Genomic DNA, 21,922 nt, shown 5'->3' on the forward strand with positions numbered 1-21,922 from the left:
CTGGGAATGGGGATGTTGGTGAAAGGGCTTGAGGATACCCCACGGAAAGAATTCCCAAGTGCACCGTCCTGGGCTCTCAAAGGGGTTCTGCACTTGGGTGCTAACAGTATCTACCAATCCCAGGTCAGAGAAAAGCTGTAACCTTGGGAGTTTAATACAAGCCTGGAGTGGCCAGTATTAATTTTTAGAATCCTTGCAGGCCCTCACCTTCTGTATGTGAAGTGCCAGAGTGGGGAATTAGCCTTGACAGCACTTCTGCAGTTTAAATGCACTAAGCTTAGTTTTTAAAAATGATATCCGTGTGATACAGGGAGAGAATAAGGGGAGTCCATAATGGTGGGGAGGATGGGCAGGAAAGAATAAACAATATCTAATATGAATGAGTGTTTGTAGGGGGTGGAATTTAACAAGCACATTGGCCTCTTGACATTTCTCTACAGTAGTGAAACAAAACACTGCAGCTTTGTGCTACAGCATCAGAACTAGAAAGTGAAACTAACCAGACTAGTTTCATTAAGCCTAGCATAGTGCAAAAAAATAAACAAAAAGCATTAGTGTTAGACTTGAGATTTTTACATTAAAGGTGACAGTACCTCTTTAAAAAGGTAGTTAAAATTTATATGAAGTGTAAGTCAAGTTAACACATAAAACGTTACACTGGTACAGACTGCACTGCCGACTTCTCTTGTCAGTGTAGTTAATCCACTACCCCAAGAGGTGGTAGGTATGTCGGCAGGAGCACCTCTTCTGCCAACATAGCGCTCTCTACATGGGGGTGTGTGTGTGTGTTTGTGTGATGGTGGGGGGGGGAGGATGTGCGTTTTGATCGGTATAATTACGTTGCTCGGGGAGGGGGGTGGATTTTTCATGCCCCTGAGCAACGCAGTTATACAAATATAGGTCTGTAGTGTAGACCTGGCCTTAGTAATGCTGACAATGTTGTATACTGCATTTCAAGTTAATAATTATATAGCTTGTTTATATGATGGCTCATCTTTGTAAAAAAAAGTGAAAGTTTGTAAGTTAGTGAATAACCTATTTAGGGGAAGTAAACATGAATGGTGTGCAGTTAAAAAAAAGATTTCACAAATTATTAAGACAAATCAAAATAATATACTTTATCAACTTGTATACTAAAGTAAAGCTTTTATTTTAAATGTAAAGCAAATAAAAATATATAAGAAAAGTGGCAAACATTATTCAATTTATATTTATAAAAATGTCTGAAGTCATAATCTGTTGCAAGACCAATTGTATTTAGCCAGCTAAAATCATATATATATATATATTTATTTCATATAAATCTATGAATATAACAGATGAGATAGAACAGTATATAAATAAGATGTCTTTAAATATTTACACTCATACAGAAACTAGCCAAAGTGGTGCTATAAAGAAGGAAATATTGACTGTTAGAAAAAGGAGATTACACATTTTGCATACATATGCATTAGAGTTTTTTAACTTGTGTATTTAATCTACTAGTTATTAACTTTAGATATATATTTGCATAGAATCACTTTAAAATATAACAATTCTGCATTTCACATCACAGTAAAAGCTATTAGAATAAAAATACCAGCTCTGTCAAAGCCAGTTAGCTTCCTTGCCTGTCAAAATTTAGTCTCTGGCTTCTTGCTTTTAGGAACAAGGAAGATGCTGCCATCTTTTGTTTGCTGCAGTGAGTATTCACTGGGAGAGTAAGGCTTTCCATTTTCATCATGTAGCATGCTGAAGACCTCAAGATACAAGTTGGTAAGCTGCTTTTTCATTAGACGGATGCTTTTGTCATTCTCTCCTTTTTCTTTAAGCAATTTCTCTTTTTCATCCTTTAAACGACCCAAGTCTTGCTCCAGTTCCACTATGTTTTCCAGTTTCCTTTTACGGCAGTTTTGAGCAGCCACTTTATTCTTGCCTCTCCTGCGTATATCTCGAATAAGTGCAAGCTGGGCCTCATTGAACTGCTCCTTAGACATCATTTCATTGAAGTCATCCACAGGAAGGTTGATGATTTTTTCTACAGAGAAAGGGATATGCAGAGCTTTTGCTCTTTGCTCATCTCTTGTGAAATGAGCTTCAAGGTAGCGTGAAGGTTTATCTCTTGTAAATGGAGCTTTGGGGTGGCCTGGACTAGCAGGTAGTTCTCTCTTTGGTGTATTTACACATTGCAGATCGGACTTTTGAGTGCTTGGCCCCAGGGAAGGAGAGACTGGATCATGGAACTGCAATGAATACATTTGAGCATTGCTCTGTTGCAGACTTCCAGGAGCACTCTCCATTTCTTCCATTTCAGAATCACTGTATCCAAAAGCTGTATCTCCAAAGACAGATGATTCAACAGAATGTTCAGGTGATGCAGTACTGGAATGTGCGTTCAATGAAATACCAGAGTCAGAATCATTACATTCTGGTGCATTTCCTTGATGGTCACCATTAAAAGCTTTACACAGTGAGAAATCAGAAATATCAATAGGTTCATATGGAATTTCAGCAAATGACTCACTGACAACATGTGGTGCTGCTGTGTCACCATTCACCTTTGGATCAACGAAGGTGGAGTAGAAATCTTCAGAAAAGTTGGAGCTTAAACATGAAGTGGTATCTAAAGAGTCCAGTCCCAGCTGACTGAGGTCTTCTGGTGGTAGGATGCTAGAAAAGGAATCCTCAAAAGTGTTGAGGAAATCTGAATTGCAATTAACAGTAATGGATGATGAGCTGTAGAAGTTGCTGTGAATCTCTGATGGCTTGGTTTCTGGGTTTGCAATAGTGGTTACTTCAGCCAGGTTATCATTTTCAATGTTAAGACACTATATGAAGAAATGTTACAAAGAGAAGTTTATCAATAATAAATTCACAACATATTTTGATATCTATATCCACAAATTTAATATTGCCCTTCTGAGATCAATACACAGTACACATAAAATGGCCATTAAAGCATTGCTATATAACTTGGGTGGTCATAGCACTGCCCACTGCTGTGCTTATTTTATTACAAAGGGTCAGTCTCTGGGGACTGCAAGTCCTAGCAGAGGATGAATCTTTTTGTTCTCAGCAGAGTCACCAGGTAGATAATATAGCATTCTGGCACCTGTAGTGTCCCAAAATCATACCAATAAACCAAAATAAAGACTTGCTGCAATATGCTCCCATTATATGGAAGCTAGATGCATCCCTCCTGCTCTGGTAAATTGCCAATATGGATCCTGGTGCTGCCGAATCTGAATACGCCTTAAGCAACACTATAATACAAATAGATTTAACATTAATACAGCAACTTAAAGTCACAGCATACGATTTACTGAATGATATTAGCAAACAACTATCCCTTAAATGTCAAACTATGGAAAAGATTTTTACGAGATCTTTGGTCTTTTAGGTGGTACTCAATGAAGCAGCTGTTTGGTGCAGAGAAATTTAATTTACTATGTAATAAACAGTACTAACATGGGGCTTTACAAACATTAATTCAACCCACATACTTTTAGTTAAGCTGGTTAACATTAGTGTAAGTGTTGAAGACTATTATTTTGATGGGCTTTATTGGCTACAAAAACAACATTCTTTCCAACAGGGTAGCAATCTTAACATTTATGGAAGGAAGCTGGTATCAAAGTATGCCTTCTGTCCTTTCAGAATTAGGCAATTACAAAAATAATTCTGGTCCTCTTAAAGAGGGCCACACACGGATTGTTTAAACACAAATAAAAATCATACCTAAACTAGGATTTACCAGATACGAGATCTTTTGGGTTTTTCTTTACTCATTAAACTAATCCTTTAAAGGGGATACCCTCAATTTAAATCTCTGTCTTCTCCCAGAAAATTTGTTCAACTTCAGAATTATAATAGTGACATTTAAGGGTTTTTTCTTTTTTGGTTTACTTTTTGTATTGTCAGTTTCATTGTTGCCCCTGTATAGTCACTCAATTCCCTGTTTTGGTTGTGTGGGTCTTTCACACAAACAAAAGGGAAGATTGGGGGAAAAAAAAAAAACCCACACCAAAAAAAAACAAACAACCAACCACCACAGAAAAATTAATTGTGAAAAACACAAAAATTAGCGATAGGGTCAGAGCAGATGTAGTACCTGATGTTACTTTCTAACTAAGTTTTGTTAAATGGACTTGCTTTCACATTGACAGTGTCCTTTTAAGCATTCCTTTGATCAGTTTGCAATCCAAAAAAACAGCAGCTTTGTGCTTGTGAAAAACATTAAAATAAATAATGAAAAATAAACTAGTCTAATTTTACAGTCCAATTTGGGTGAAGTTCAAGTAAAAACACAGCAGAGGTGATTAAATAAATAAGCTAGTCTCTGAAATGCTCAGATTAGTAAAAGAGCAAATTGATTTTTAGCTTGACATATTCACCGCATGTACAGCACCTAACAGAGTTTGACTGCAACTGAAATACAAATAATGTTTTCATAGAACAAGCAGCCATAATTAGTCTCGAATATACCAATACTATTCTTTTAAAAGCTTTTTTCTCCCACGGTGGAAGGTAAATGCAAAATCTAAATAAAAACAACTTCAAAGTTTCTAATTGCAAAGACAATCAAGAAATGCCAAGTTATAACCCCCACCGCATATGCAATATTCTGTTTTGTATTTTATATATACTGTAATATAATAATGTAAATAATATAAAGTTAAACATTATACCACAAATACTTTTAGAGTAGTATCTGGGGATAGACTAATGGTTGCTGTAGGAACCATAATTTAGAGGTTCCTCACATTTCTGCAGGTAAAATTTCAAACATGACAGTGCAGTAACAGGTTTCTGTATTTAACACAGAGCCAGCTCAAGTATCAGTAAAAATAGAAACATTATGGCCAGGAAGACAGAATATAATTTTCACACAGTATTAGGTAAATAACCCTCTTCTCTTGAAGTCTCCCCTCTTACACTGCTTTTGATTAATTATAGTTTAGATGCTCAATGTATTTCTTATTAAAGCAAACACTAATTTACAAAAACTCTGCAGCTACTAGCCTGATGGGCTTGTTACCATTCCTTAAGAATGACTGCACTGTTATTGTTCTGAATTCTTTGGAGACGTTGTCCCAGAATACTCTGCCATTCTTTCAGCTGCTGCTTACATTAACCCTTACCTGTAGTTCTGGAATGGACAGTAATTCTTCCCAGACTTGCTCTATGTTTTGCATATTATCTACTTCAGCAACAGAAGATTGAAGGACTGATGATTCAGGTGGCTGAGTCTGATTAGTAGTAATGAAGATTGCATCGCTATCTACATGAGCAGGTACCAACACTTGAAATGCAGCCGAAGAAACCTGGAATTTTATAAATATACATAACTTGGTAAGGCATCAAGCAAAAGTAATTCTTGGTGCTCTCTGTATTATTCCCATATAACAGATCCACACGTGTCCCCTTGAAAGAGTATTAGATACATATAAATCACTGTATTTTGCCTAATATAGTACAATAATGTGAAAATATTCCATTAAAAGACTCATCATAATAACAGAAGTAAAAAAAAAAACTTGAGAATAAAGTTGTGCAAGAGCAGATGTGTTATCATTGCCTCCCCCCCGCAAAACCCCTCCAACTATACTAAGCATTAGGTTGATATTTTACCTCATCATCATCTACATACGAGAATGTTTCTGCCAAAAGCTGCATGCAGTCATCAAAGGACAAGGCATCTGCTTCTGGTTTTGAAATATGCGTAGTCTACATAGGAAAGATATGGAAAAAATGTATTAAGTTTATTTTTGGATGACTGTGAAGATTCCTCCCTCTACAAATACAAACTAAGTTTAGGTAACCAGCAGTTTTATCATCTTATTCACAAGGAGGAATAATGAAGACACATATACATGATATATATCAGCATAAGAGAAAAAAATACTGTTTTTTACCTTTGAAAAATTGGTTGGCATGCCTGTGTTGTCTGACTCAATGTGCTGGGCAGGCTGAATGGGAATAAATTCACCTGTTTCTTCATCCAGCTGCAGCTGAGCCAGTAAAGCTTTTTCTTGCTCTTTTTGGAGCTGTTCTTGTCTCTCCTTTTCAAGTTTCTTCTGCTTTTCGAGTTCATATTCCTTCTGTCTTTGACTAAAATCAAAAACTTCACGTCTTGCCCCAAGGTCTATATCTTGCCTCCAAAGAATGTCAATCAAGTTCATGTCCTGTGGATAGGAAAGATGATAATTTTTTAAAAGGACAGACGCCTCTACAGCAAAATTTGTTTAAAAAGTTAAAGCATAGTAATTCTGTACTAAACAGTTAAACTTGTGTAACTATCTGAGGTTTTCAGGCCTACCAAATCACCTAAGCAAAATGTATGTTTATTTCTAATTCCAAGCATGGATTTTGTTCTCTTTCTAAAACAGCTCCCAGTTTTATATAAAAAACGTGAATAGGCTGTTTTCTCATTGTGCTTGTATGCACACACACACAAAAAATGTTTCCTCATAAAGCGCATCAATAATCAACACATTACAGTTGGTTACTGTAATGCATACAATTTGTGAGATGTGGTCATTTGTCAGCCAGCCAGAAGGGCATAAAGAAATCCTTCCTACTTAATTAGCTATTAGAAAGCATGAAGATAGAGGAAGAATTAAGAGACATGTGACTTAATATCAGCTGGGTGAATTGTTTCTGTATGTATTGCATAAAATTTCAAAGTTGACTAAAAATATATTGTAAGATGTTGAGTAATGACAATTAATCACTATCTATATATTGTAAAATATAAGTTAAAAAAAAGTTCTGTTCCTTCATACTATTAAAAATGAATATTCATTAGAGGCTACAGAATTTCAAAGTCACCAATCTTACTACCATTGTACCTGGAGGAATTTTCACTAAACACACAATTATTAATAATAATAATTACAGATTTGTAGTTTAAAGGTTAAACCAGGTCAACCATACCAAAAGTGTTCCAGAGATGGATTAGCACAGTTTGTATAAATCAGTAGGTGCCAAATCTGACAATTGTGGTTCGGGCTCATCACTTAATAAAGAGGCAACAACCTTTGAAGTCAGAATCCCCATATATATTTAATTTGGAAAGTGCAACTCTGTGATGTCTCAGGATATAACTAAAGTAAGTTCCACCATTTAGAAAATGCCATTTGATCAATGAATTTTGTTTGGTTATATACTTTCCCTTTTTAGTTAATGAAAATTATATCAATATGCATTTTCTAGTGTTCAAATATTCAGAATTTTTAGAGGCTGAAATTTTGGGTATATTTTAGTGTGAACAAAATCAAACATCCCAAGAGATCATCAACCAAGAAATTAATTAAGATGATGGAACATAGTTTATGGACATATAGTGCTAATGTCTGTGATATAATAAAAAAAAAGACTAATTTATGAATGGAAAAGATAATGCAACTGTATGCTTCAGGAAAAAAAAAAAGGAGTAAACTACACTTCAATCGTAGACACATGCAAACTCACTGCTTAGTCCTGAGCATTTGCATCACGTTAATACAACAGTAATATTACACCAACATTCACTTAATTAAATCAAAATTGTTCCAGTTCAGATAGCAATCCCAGAACTTGGGATAATTTACCTTGCCAAAATAGTAAACCAATAACTTTTCTTAACTTTATAAACTAGCTTCAACTAGGGCACAAGTTTAAGGCCAACATTTTAATGAAAGTCCATTTTGAACCACAGATAAGTTCAATAATCTTTGATTTCTTCACTGAAATCTTCTCTGTACCATTAGTAGCAATACTTAGGGTTAGAAGGAATTATGATTTCTAACGATTATTAAGGAACTGATTGTTTTTAATTAATTGGTATATTTAGGATACCTGCTTGTAATACAGAATATATGCATTACTACATATTTACATACGTATTTGATATACCTAACTGTGAGAGACTAAATTCTGCTTTATGGCCAGCAGTGAAGAAGCTGAAATTAGAGTGGCTGTCCAAGGCAGTGGTTTGGTCTCTCCAGATTGGCAGGGTAAACCTAACTAAATTGTGCAGTAAATGAAGATATTGTAATATGGTATGGCTTCATTAAGGGCCAGTAGTTTACCAGCTGCTCATCCTCTTTTCTTGTAGCAGATTTGAAACTCCTTTTTAGTGTCAGAGCATTTGCAATATGTTCTGGACAAACCTGCAGGATCTGGATTTTAGGGCACGTTTCTGAATTATTGATTTACAAGGCACCATGACAATTTGTGACTCAAAACATTTTTCATGATGTGTGGGCATGAGATAAATCAACAGAGCTCTATTTCTCCCTGGTCTCCAACAGACTAGGCCATTGGAACTACAGAACTGTTAATCAGTTTCAGTTTAAATTTCAACAAAACTGATCAGAAAGAGAGAATGTGGGAGGTACACTTTGTTCTCTTTAGAGGAGAAACCCATAGCTTAAATATGAAAATGCATCTCCTAAAGTAGTGGTTTTCAACTTTTCTTCATTTGAGGACCCCCAAAACATTTCAAATAGAGGTGTGGACCCCTTTGGAAATTCAACCTGTGGTCCGCGGTCCCCTACCATAGAAGTCTTAGACTGAAAAGCAACTGAACAGAATTCAGCTATAAATGTTGCACATGCTTGGCAGCAGGAGAAAGGGTGCTAAACTGTGGGCTTCTATGGTAACATCACTTCCAGGTTCTGACCTGTAGGAGGGGGTATTCACATAGTTTTGATTGATCAGAAAAACAGAATGCCTTTTCTGGGATCTGAAACTTTATTTTCATATTTATTTTCACCTTTCATGGACTTCTTAGACATAGTCTGCAGACCCCCAGGGGTCCATGGACCACAAGTTGAAAACCACTGTCCTAAAGCCATCAGCCAAGCCACTTCAGGCTGTGGGCTTCTAATCTCAAAATGAGCAGTGCTGATCTGGATCAGTACTTGGGTGGGAGACCTCCAAATAAACTCCAGCTGCTCAAAGAAGCAGTTTAGGCATCTCAGTAAGCAATCTTCTGAATCATTTAGAAGGAATGCAGGATCATAATAATAGAGGTTCAGTTGTGCTGTCTTTTGGACAAGTAAGTTAGAGTACTGACCATCTGAGGTCACTAAGCATCTCCCACTTTTCATAAGAGGATGGTTAGTCCCAGTGTCCTGACTGCATTCCAAAACTGTTAGTTACACTCTGCACATCTGAATTCTCTCTATCTAAAACTGTTGTGCAGCATTGCTATATTTTGTTACACAGTTGCTGTGTTCCCCTCAGGAGGTGACTGCTTTTTTTCAGAAAATACTTTACTTACACAAGCTGCACCTATCCTAAAAAGTGCTTGAGGTGTTTCAATAGACAAAATTAATTCTATGTAGTCTATAAAAGAAAAGGGCTTTGGAGTTCACTGGAACGATGAAGTGAGCTGTTAGCTCACGAAAGCTTATGCTCAAATAAATTGGTTAGTCTCTAAGGTGCCACAAGTACTCCTTTTCTTTTTGCGAATACAGACTAACACGGCTGTTACTCTGAAACCTGTCATAAAACTTTAACACTAGTAAAAATTCAAGCAAATTTGGTTCCTGGGGGAGGGTCATGTTCTACTCAAGATATTATTTTAGATGTCAAATTTCCACTAGCAAGATATTTAAATACGCTATATGTATTTTAACATTGTAAGCCAATAATTTGATAATGGCAATAATACTCAACAAAATGTACAGAATTTTGTGCATTATTCCAAAGCATCAGGTCAAAATATAGGAAACCCTTAACAGTCTATTCTGAAGTGGTTTGATTAAAACTATTTTAATATACGTATCTGACTCTTAACAGTTATTTTCTAATGAACATATATTTTCTACAAATGTGTGTGTGTGATATGTTAAGCCAGAAAGGTTCAAGTGGAAGTGCTGATGGGAACAGCAGGTGCACATTCATGTCCAAACTAAATTAAATGCATTAAGATTTCCATATCAGATTTATAAATGATACGTGTACACACACGTCACTGCTCCTTTTTAGAGCCCTGCTTACCACATCCTTAATACAGAAGGCATTTACTGTAAGGGCTCTAATGGTTCACCATGTGACTTACTTCACAAGTGGCCGTTTGTTCTCTCCTCAGTTGTGTAAGCTCTTGCATCATATCAGAGGAAATAATTGTTTGGGCAAAAGCTAAAAAGAGGAATGCCGAAGGAAGAAGCTGGGCCATCTCAGTATTCGGAAAATAATCTGTTATCTGAACTAGTTTTTCCATCAGGGATATTTTTCCCTAGTTTAGGCTAATAGTTCAATCCTGCTCTCATTGAAGTCAAGGGCAAAACTCCCACTGATTTTAAGGGTGCAGGATTAGGTCTTTTAAAAAAAAATATAAAAAGTAAATTCCCACACCTCAAAAAATATGTTTTAATGGAAAATACAAAGCATTAGGTTATTGAATGTGTATGTCACATCCCTCAGTATCATAGTCCAAGTATTTCATGCTTCAAATGGAGCGGTGTGTGCACAGTACCTTTGAAAATAAGGCTAACAATGATTTTGGGGGATTTTTCTTTACCTATGTATAAATGGAGGAAGAACCACCTCTCCAATCAGACATGGATCTGCTTTTCTCTCCCGTGGTCCATGCAGCAAATGTTGCCTTCTGCTCAGTGTTTGCTTTTTTGTTCATTTAGTGATAGGCTGTTCCAGAGTCTTTTCCAAACCACGCTGCTAACTACTACAGCTTTAGTCTTGTAAAGGCAGTTTTAATAAGATAAGCATAAAATGTTAAACAGTTCACATTAAGCCACCATCTGGCCCCCAGTGGAAATTTTCATGTTTTAGATTTACATATCAGCATTTGCCATCTGGGTACTCTGTTATACATTTTATGTGAAACTCTGGATTGCAAAGTTTGACTATAAACTCTTATTGCTTTTAAGCAAACATATTTGCAATAGGGTAAACAAAGGAGAGGGATTCTAAATATATATCCATGTTGTATTTGTTATTTTCATGGACTAGCAAGTTTTTGTGGTCAAAACAGTAATTTTAAAAACTGCTCATTGTGTTGGATTTGAGGTTTTTAATTCAATTTTTGGAGCACAAGACATTTACAGGTAGAGATGATAAAATTCAAACATCTGATGGCATAAGTGTCACCCTGGAAAACAATCCACCATCCCAAATGGAATTTTCACAAACCATTATTATCTAATCCCTTCTGAAAGGGCACATTAATGCTGTTATTTTAAGTAGAGTCACATCCTTTGACAAAGAACCCTACACAAATTGGAACAGCTTTAGCAACAGAGATCCCAAATGGAATGTTAATAGAAGCGATATAGCAAAGAATGATGGGATGTCACATGTGGGGAAAAAAAAAGAAAAAGAAGTCAAGATAAAATTTCACATACACACAAATAAGTAAAGGTTGGAGCAACGGATGAAGGGATGGTTTACAGAGGTTATGAATTCAGCAGAGGGAAGGCAGCCCCAGCTTTGGCAGCATTCAAATAAGGGGAGAGAAGTGATGCTCCCTTCAACAGGAGAGGAGTGGGAAAAGCAGCTTAGGCATTGCTAGTTGTTTTTCAGGAAGTGAGAGGAGTGGACAGGGAGCATCTAGAGCTGCAGCTGTGTTCACAAGAGAGGAAGGGAAGTGAGAACAGAGTAGGTTCTGAGCTACTACTCCACATACTAGGCGGGAGGAAGAGCACAGGGCCAAGTGCAAGAGAAGGAGCTGGAAGCCTTTTGCTTATTCAGAAAAGGGGAACAGGAGGGGTAACAACAGCAGTGGCTGAGCCCCAGCCCACCACACTTTGCAGGGCAGGACTGATTTGTTTGGGCACTGTGGGAACCACACTGTCAAGTCTCATGATTTTATCACAAGACTCAATATTTGGTTGTTTGGTTTTATTTTTAAAATACTTAGACCCTGGAATCTTATGATTAGGATAAATTCTCATCTTTTGTTAAAAACACATTTCTAGCCCTCATGGTTACAGAGAAAAGCTTGAAAAAATGACCCCAGACAACCCCAAAGGCCCAGAAAGCAGATAAAGAAAATGTTAAGTTCATTTAAAAAAAAATCTTGATTTTTAAGACCATCTCATAATTTTTGGGAGCCTGACTCATGATTTTTAAACATTTGAGGTTGGCAATAGTGGAGGTGGAGGGAAAGAGGATTGTTTGATGGTGGTGAAAAATGACAAAAATGTAATTGGGCACAAGAATTGACTGGGAGAGCAGAAGTAATTTATTTTTGGAAGAATGAAGAGGTGGCAGAGTCAATGAAACAGGCATGGATTTGGGGGCATAGCAGTTCAAGTAATCTGATTCCAGACCACATGAAGAATAAGTAGAGCAAGCTGTGCCTCATGAACAGTAGGGAGGCCAAACCCCGACCCAGCCCAGCCATTATGGACCTGGCTGCTGGCCCACATTGTGAGCCAAGACATAACACCGGGTAAGTGGGGATATTGGTGTCGGTTGGGAGGTCAGAGGCCTCTCCTCTCTGTCAGTCATACTTGTCTTAATGACCCAATTATTGAAGATGATTTGACTGAGGATGAATCAACACCCTTTGACCATTGCCTGCATAGACTTCTGGATCACCTTTTATTCCTTCTGGACTCCACTGTATCTGTCACTGCCAGTACATCCTCTCAAAAAATAATTTTAAGCATGGGGGGTGGGGAGGGTGAAATATTACATGAGAGGGGTCCCCCAGTGTGCCTGAACCACCCCTGGTTTTACAGAAAGGATGTTCCTCTTTATCTCTATTAGGTAAATTCCATTCTCTGTCCAGGTGGCTATTCCTGCTGCAATATTGGCCACAGGTCCCAACACATACTTCATCCCCAGTCCAGAGGGTGGAGATAGGCTCATCCCTTCACATTTCAATGTTTGTTTAGAAACAAACTTAAGTTTGACATTGGGAGAGAAAAATCTTTTATTCCACAGTTTGTCAAGTTACCACTGTTATCTAGACACTTATTTAAGCTTGTGCCAGCTAAAACAGTTATAATCTGATGCACTGAATCTAGAACCTCCCAGATACCATCATGCACCTGTGAATGTAGGCTCATACTATTTGTATAAGTATAATCACTATATTCAACACACTGTAGCTCTTGTTGTACACCAGTATGTTCTAATATAAACACAAAGTTACCAGTATGCTCTGTTATAAACACAAAGTTATCTTGTCTGGATTGCCCAGTGTTAAATAAAATTTGCTAGGAATGTTATCTTGGGCTATTCTAAATATGCATGGGAGGAGAAAGACATATTGATTAGTTGATTTTATCCTTTGGGTGAAATACTCCACTAAAATCCTCCCTATCAACATCACTACTCCAGGAATTTCAATTTTAAAAAGTGAATGATTAATATATTTTGTCTGAAATTAATCTTCCTGGAACAGTTTCAACTCATTCAAGGTGTGTGTGGGAGAACTGTACTCACTTGCTCCTCACAATTTTATACTCTTCCCCAACAACAACATACAATAGTCTCTATCATGCCCAACAATAGAGAGGGATCCTCATAGGTTTCCATATTTACAAAACAAAAGCACTAGAAACAAGCAACATTTCACACAGACCCCAAAAGGCGGTAGGGCAGTGTGATGGACAGGGTTAAGGAGAGCTGGAGAACTGAGTTAGTGCTTCTGGATGATGAGCTAAAATCAATTTAGGATGAGACACAGCTGGGGAGAAGCTGGAGAGCTACTATAAAGGAGGGGCTTCAGGAAGCCTGGGGGAGAACAGACCATGGGATCCTCTCTTCAAAAGAAGCTCTGGCAAAAGATCAGGAAAGACATGGAGCATGCTCCAGTCGGATTAAAAGATCTGGACTTCCTGAGAGACCCCAGGAGGTGTTCAAGAGAGGAATGGAAGGTCAAGCACAGGAATGCAGAATTTGGTGTAACTTTATAACTTCACCTGGGATTTTTTTAAGAGGACTCCAGAGGGATCCCTCCAACCTCCTGAACTGAAACGGGTGACCCTAGAGAAGCTGTGGATTCCGGTACACAGTGGCTTGAGGAAGATGTGGAGAAAGGCCTGCTGACAGGCTGAGGTGGAAGGAAGCCCAGGGAAAAAGCAAGAGGTGGGTCTAAATAGACAGACCTTGCCTGCTCACTATTAGGTTCTTGGGTTGGAACCCAGAGAAGAGGGAGAGCCTGGGTTTCCCTAGCTGCCACCGGGGAAGGTGGCATGAAAACCCCTGATATAAGGGGATAAAGTCTTTTGAAAGTCCTGACATTAAGTACCATAGGGTCCACAGTTCAAAGCCTAAAACATGTAAGGTCGTGGGGCTGGTTTTGGTGGGACTTCATTGCTCCAGAGGCGGAAGAGACTTTAAAGTGATCTGGCTGGAGGGCCGAGGTCTCGTCTACACCTAAAACTTAGTTGACCTAGCTACATCGCTCAGGGTTGTGAAAAACTTCATACCTTGTGCAACATAGGTCACTAACCAGCACTGTAGATTATTCCTGAGGGCATCCTGTGCCAAAAATTTAAACATTCTGCACCAAAAAATTAAAAATTAAGAATATTTTAATTCTGCAAAATTCTACAAATTTTATTTGTCAAATAAATGTGGAGGCTCCAGCATGGCACTGGGGAGCACAGACCGCTAGCTGCCCACAGGTGGGAGATCACTGTGCAGCTCCTCCTCCGCCCCACAGAACACGGACTCAGCAGTGAGGCTGCACACAACCCTGACACAGCACAAGGACTGGGCCTGCCCCAGAAACACCCCAGTGCCTCTCCCCTCCGTGGCAGGTGCACCAGGTGTGGGCAGGCAGTATCCTAGTGTGGGGATCCAGGTGTCAGTTGAGAGGGTTCTGGGTGCAGGTGGATCAGTGGGGGGATCCAGGTGCGGATCTGGATGCATAGGGGCTTGGTGGGGGATTCTGAGTGCAACGGTAATGGGACTCTGCTGGGGGGTGAAGGTGGTTGAGGCTAAGCAGGGGATCTGGGTGTGGGGAGGATAGAGCTTGGAAGGAGGGTCTGGGTGTGGGGTCCAGATGCTGGGAGAGTGGGGCTCAAGTGCGGTGGGGATCCAGGTGCAGCTGGTTGGGGTCGGAATCTGGGCGTGGGGGGTGGCTTGTTGGGGTGGTGCAGGTGGAGTGGGGCTCATTGGGGGGGATTCAGAGTGCAGTGGATGAGGCTTGATGGGAGGATCTGGGAATGAGGGGGTCTGGACACATGGGGAATGGGCAGGCAGATGGGGGAGCAGCTCTCTGTACAGGGATCCCTTCCCCTGCAGCTGAAGAGAGATGGGTGCAGGAAGTGTGGGGGTGGGTGGGGGGAGGGAGGAAGGGAGGAGTGTGCAGAGCTTCCTGCAGCTCGGGGAGAAATCTGGGGGTGGGTCTGACATGGCCCTGGATGCCATGCAGGGAAAGAGGAAGTCCCGCCCTCCCCAGCCCAGCCAGGACTAGCAGCTGAGCCCAGTGCAGGGTAGGAGCCACCAACAGGGTCTTCCCCAGTCCTGTTCCCTACCCCGCAGTGATTTACCTCCCTGCCAGCTGCCCTGGGCACCTAAAACATATTGCTGGGGAAGGTCGCATGACTGCTCTCGTGGCTTTTCTTTGCTTCCCCGTCAGAAAGTCATTTTTCTCTGGGGAAGCAAAGAAATCTGTGGGGGATATACATTCTGCACATGTGCAGTAGCGCAGAACTCCCCCAGGAGTAGTAGATGCAGCTAAGTCAATGGAGGCATTCTTCCATCAGCCTAGCTACTGCCTCTTGAGGAGATGGATTTACCACAGTGATGGAAAAACCCCTTCTGTCACTGTGAGGAAGTTGTGGCTGGAGCAGCATTTGGCAAGAGGAGAGCCTGCTGTGCCATGCCCAGCCACTAGCTGGCTGTCATTTTACTGACATGTCTCCCAAAACTTAAAGAATGTAAAATGCGTAAGACTGACCACAAAGAATAGCCATTCTAGGATGATAAAGCAATCTGATGTGCAGGTCCAGTTTCATTCTTGTACTAATAGCTGCAGACACCTAATGCCAACCACAAGACAGGACCACAGTCAGTAAGCAAGAAAGGGACAAAACGGGTGCTTCCTTTCTCCTCTTTCTCACAGATATATTTTAAACACAGTACTACATTGTAGTCGCCATCTTTCTTGTGTGCAAAATAGATACAAATTCCCATTTCATTGTTGCTCCTTAAAAATTGCTTGCATGCCTGGAGCGGAGTATATTGCCTCATTAGCACTCTTTGCTAGAAAGTAGTGTAATTATCTGATTGCCATTATTGTCTGCTAAGGCTGTTCAGAACACCAAGAGTTAGATCCATAGAGGATTTAGGCACCTAACTGCCATTTTAAGTGCCCATGTCCAAAATTCAGATCCCCAACACACCCCACCAGCTGCTGCCTATGCTGTAGACATTTGCATTTCCACTCAGCATTACATACTAGTTTAAAAGGTTTATTTCTCATACCAGTTGTTGCACTTCCTGAGAACCATACAAGAATTAAATACAGTTGGTGAAGCTAATGCATACATGTAGGAAAATTTGAGTTTCTCCAGATTTTTCGAGCAGATTCCTTGGCATTTTGCTATAATGATTCTTATCAAGCACATTCTGAATATTTGTCTTCATAAGTTTAGTGAATTTGTATCTAGTAATAGTTTTTAAATGGACTTCTGTTCTACCAAGTCCTACCATATAGCATGGAATTTCAAAGAGCCAAGCAAAATGACAATTCCTAGAATTATCTTCCCACAACACCTTCTAATCAATCCAGAGGGGAAAAAATATCAGCCCCTCTCATTTCTGTGCCTTGAAGGATGCGGACATGCCCCTACTTTACTAGTAGAATAAACAGTGATTGCAATTATCTGATTTTTCAAAGGTCAGTCCTAGCATTCATTGCCATAATTGTCTCATGCTGTCAACTTCCCCCTTTCTACCCCTTAACTTCTAGGCCAAAGGAAGCCATTGGGAGTCTTGATTTAATCTGTGAGTAAAAGCGGACTTCCCCCTTGAACAAATCCAGGTTAAGTGTCCTACTCCTGGCTGGTCACCACTGCCTCCCAAATTCTTGAAACTACTGTCCTAAATCACAAAGTCCCAAGTTGATTTCCAGGCGATCAGTAACCAAATTATATACAGTCCTACACATTTTCACTTCCTTAGAGTTTCAATGTAAGGCAGGAGATGGTGATCATACTTAATCTTTAAATCTTAATTATATTGCTTATTCAGGTTAATCTGAGATCCACCCACTATGCACAAAAATTATTCATATCCCCGTAACTAGTCCAAAAAAACCTTCTCTGGTCTCTATTTTCATAAAAGAATTGGGCCTTGTCCACAATCCTCCTAATGTAGCTGTATCTTATATTGGCATACAAGTGCTTCTGCCTTAAGCTATACCAGCAAAAGTGCTTTTATGCCAGTATAAGTATATATGCACAAGGGCTTATACCAGCATAGCTATGTTGGTATAATTTTTAAATCTAGAGCAGGCCTTAGTGAATTAACATTATTTCCAAACAATATCAACACTGAGTCCAGCCTCCTTTTGGTCAAATATAGATCTTTGGTCAAATTATACATATATACACGCACATTTATATGTGTACACATATACACAAACAAATCTAACGTTCAAATACATTTTTAAAAACTTAAGCCAAATTCAGAATCCCTCTTTCAGCTAAACAAAACAGTGTCTTGTTTTTTCTATACTGTGTTTTATTGGCAGTATTACAACATGATTCTGTCAACTAGCTGACAGAACTAGTGTATATAGAGTTACACTAGATTACACAAGCTGCCTAAGGAAATTGGGTGGGTCAGGCAAAAGGATCTGTTAAGGAGTGGGTTGGGCTTCATTAGTTTTTACATGTTTGGTACAGCAACAAAAATCTGCACTGCTGCAACAGCAAGTGGACTGAGCGGTTCTGTTGTAGCTCCCTTTTGTAACTGCTGTCTAATCACTATATACAGTACACAGCTCCATTTTGAAAGGTGTTTGACTAGCAGCCATCTCAGTGGGAGACCTACTGTACTTCAGGAAAGCAAGTATTAATACAGTTTTCTTTCCAAGTTAAACTCAGTACAAGCCTACATTATACTAAATTCAATAAATGCCAACTTTATTTAGGTACATAAAAACTTAGGTACATAAAAAGCAGACAACCACCATTAAAACACACATTTTAATTCACCAGCATCTAAAGAATTGCTGCTATCTCAACCATAGCTACACAGAAGCACTTGTTTGTATGTCAATCCATTTTAGACACTGAATCTACATTACTTGGAAAATAATTACCTGTTAAATGATGTCTTCTATCTATCCTGCTATACCTAGCCATGCACGTACTACGTGTGGACAGTGCCACAAACTACAGACTGATTTATGTAGGAGGTTTTTATGATAATGGTGCAGTCATCTGGGAAGCATGGTTCAGCCAGTTTACATAACAATTTTTGTCCTTCTAGATTTGTTTTACTGGATGTAAAATGGATGAACATATAACCAGATAAAGAATCTAATGAACTGCAAAGAACTGGCTATTTGTCACTATTGTGGTTTCACCAGGATTATCCAAATTTTCCTGTTTTGACCCAAACATAAGAACACATCTGTCCTTACAGAGATTCTAAATAAATGTATGAAAAAATTATGTCTAAACAAACACCCATCTAGTATAAAATTACTACTTATATTATTTGAGCCTCAATTTAATCCCTCTCCAGTGATAGTTGTCCATGTCAGAGACAGACAGTAGATGGTTGCTACAGTTATATCTTGCTGTAGGGGATGAAAGTGGGGCGTTCTAGTAGTAAAAGCAGCATCTATCACTAGACTCTCTCTCATCCCTTGTTTTTTGTACCATAGGGGAATTTTAACTAGAAAAGCGCTGAAATGACGGTCCTCTGAACAAGTTAAATGTCTTCTACGCAAGTCAGATAAGCCGTGCGGTTTCCTAGATGTTGCACTAGCACACAGAAGTTTACCCCATCAGCCCCCGTTCTTAGGCATGGGAATCCATTCCGCAAAGTTGAATCCAGTTCCAATGTGAACCAGTTCTACTGTGTTTCCTAACTGGGTGGACCATTACTGCAGGTTCATGGTCACTAGAGCCCATCACATATACACACAGCCAATCTAGGAGCAAAAGAGAGCTTAAGATAAAGTTATGTTTATGGCAGCCTTAACTCTATCCACTCATGCATTACAATATTCAGTTTACATCCAGGGAAGGATTAAAACAGTTCTCAACATCCTAGCAAGTTGACACTTTTTCCTAGTGGCTGTCAACCTGTACGCCAGAAACTTAGGTTCCATTTAAAAAAATGGACACATTAAAAAAATCCCTATCCCTAATTGTTAAAAAGACAACCTTCAAAATGTTAAATGTAACATGATGCACTGTTATCCTGAGGCTTCAAACAGCCTGAAGTAATAGAATTAATAGAAGAGAATTGTTGCCAATCGCTTAAATGGGAAGTTACCTCTGGAGGGCGAACCACCACTTATTTTCACCCCAATCTGAAACCCAGAGGTGCTGGAAGTAGGGGTGCTGCCACATACCCTGGCTTGAAGTGGTTTCCATTGTCTACAGGGTTTATAGTTTGGGTCAATGTCTCTCAGCATCCCCATAATAAAAATAATTCCAGCACCCCTGCTTTAAAAAGACATGATCGTGCATTATTTCTCAGTTAGTACATCATAACATTTATCATCTTAAATTCACATGGAACATCTCCCCAGGATACTTAATTTTGTTGACACTCATGTTGACGCTGCACATTTTCTTCTCAACAGCACAGCTTTCCTTAGGTGCAATCCACATGAGTCAATGAGCTACAAAGTGAATTTTCTAGGATAAGCACCTATATAGAAGCCTTCCTTAGGTGCAGATGACACAGTTACCTACAGAGATAGCTGTAACAGATGGGAAAACTTTCATTATTAGTCAGTTATACTTATCCTGTACCATACTTAGAGTTTACTGTGTACTTTTCATAATCCATGAGTCTTCGTTATGAATGCCCAGAATACACAGTAGTACGCAATACTTGAAAGTATGCATTTGTAGTACCCAAGGTTATAGAAAAAATGTATGATATTGTATTTGAGAAATAGTGTGCATTTGTGTATTTGAGCCAGCCCATAATGCAGACGCACAAGAGCAGAGTTCAGGATTGTGTACCAACCTTTACTGTCATTCATAGCAGTCCTTAACAATGCAGCCTTAATATGCTCTTATCACAGTTTTGTTTTCTATGAAAAAAGAAAAATCCACAGCATGGAGCTATTTGGATAGGCACCTCTGGAATGCCTTAGTCAAGAGACCTTAGCAGGCCTGCAGCAGGGAGCCCCAATCCTGAACGTATTTGGCATTGTACCAGTTTTACCTCACAAAACACACCCCTCCATGGAGCAACTTAGCCATTCAATCACACATAGCCCAACCTTCTTTAGCGTCACTTCACCAGCCCCATGTTGGCATTATCAATCATGGTTCAATCCTGCACCCAGTGAAGTCATTGATTTAAATGGGAGCAGGATCAAATCCTTACTACACTTGCTTGACGTGCAGTTTTTTCCTCCAGTCAGTCATGTTTTGATCTGGCAAAGTTGTTTTAATTGAAATGGCACTTCTCACTGATGGCTCTTTTCCATTCCAAAATTCAACCTCATACCTACAGACATTGATATAACCATACTAAAGGGAGGGGCAGGAGGAGTGGAAATCACAAGAGCGTTTTTCACTGTAACAGGGAAAGAGTATATTTTGTTTATTCTTTTCATGGTCAGAAACTGATCATTAAACTTTCCAAAGTTAATCAGGTCTTTCATGACACCAATTGTTTTACATCTTCTGCCTCTAAATTGAAAGTTTCAGAAAGCTATGAGTGATGAAAAGAAGGATTTGGAAAGGAAACAGTTATGTAACCATAACCTTTGCCATCTTTGCTGTTCCCACTCCCACTTAGAGGTATTATACGGTTAAAACCACTAAGACAAAAGAACCAAATATTAATGATACATAGTTGACAACAAGTCGAAAGTCATAGTGCAAATGCAGATACTTCACCAGTGCACACAATCATGGCAGCTGTGCAGGAAAATATAGGCCCATTATTGCACATAACTGCACTTTATAAAATGATAGGTCTTTATGTCCTCACTTCTTAAAGGTTCTTAAAGGCATAGTACTCAGTTTATTACTTTGGAATGAGGAAGGAATGAGTCCATCCTACTAAGATTTTACCCTATTGTTCCAGTACAACTTATTCTTACACCATTCACCAAATGAAATCAAACAATTCTTTACCCTTACCAAAAAAAAGGCTGCCCCTCAACAGATTTTGTCCCCTACCTCTTTGCAAGGCTCCTCTCCTGCGGCCACCCTTACTACTCCCTAGTGTGCCTGGGAGATTTTCTGCCTCCTAGCTCCTCCTATAGCTAAGCTATCTGCTCACACTGCTACCCCTTCCTACAAAACAACTCGTAACTCTGGGACTGCTCTGCTCCCTGCCTCCCCCGAAAAAGGGGCTGAAGTATTGAATGAGTCAGGCCCCATAGAGCTATGCTGGCCAAAACAAAATGGTTGGCAAATATGAATATCATTACATCTTTCTTACCCCCCAAGATGTAGATCTGTTCTATTTACAAGAAGATGTTTTACAAATACTCATTGCTGAAATAAACTGTTGAAACAGGTAAGGAAATCATGAGACTAAACCCAAGGCCACTCAATGCAGGGTCTGTTAAACATTTATTAGTTTTATGTAATAACTGTATCTATTATCTTAGCAGAAACTGATTGCGCATACATTTATAATCCACATATTTATTGTATAAATATGTTAAAGGTGACCTGCAGCTTTGTTTTAAGGTACAACCTTAAAATCAAATGCTGGCTGAATGCCCCAAACAAACAATGTAAGAGGGCATTTCTGCACACTTTAAACATTTGCTAGGGCTGCAACAAGTTATCTCCCACAACTGCTGGCT

General features: G+C 39.2%; 1 protein-coding gene across 1 annotated transcript in view; it reads right to left on the reverse strand.

Moving 5' to 3' along the window:
- Positions 1–1,351: 1,351 nt before the first annotated feature.
- The window catches only part of NFE2L2 (NFE2 like bZIP transcription factor 2), a 41,836-nt gene continuing 21,265 nt past the window's right edge, over positions 1,352–21,922 (reverse strand). Inside the window, exons 2-5 of the mRNA XM_084643863.1 lie at positions 5,898–6,167; positions 5,614–5,709; positions 5,124–5,306; positions 1,352–2,810 (exon numbers count right to left, since the gene is read on the reverse strand). Coding sequence (XP_084499989.1) covers positions 1,617–2,810; positions 5,124–5,306; positions 5,614–5,709; positions 5,898–6,167 — 1,743 coding nt within the window. The 3' untranslated portion in view covers positions 1,352–1,616. The remainder of the gene's footprint in view (positions 2,811–5,123; positions 5,307–5,613; positions 5,710–5,897; positions 6,168–21,922) is intronic.

The sequence above is a fragment of the Lepidochelys olivacea genome, assembly GCF_965140295.1.
Source record: "Lepidochelys olivacea isolate rLepOli2 genome assembly, chromosome: 11".
Lineage (NCBI taxonomy): Eukaryota > Metazoa > Chordata > Testudines > Cheloniidae > Lepidochelys > Lepidochelys olivacea.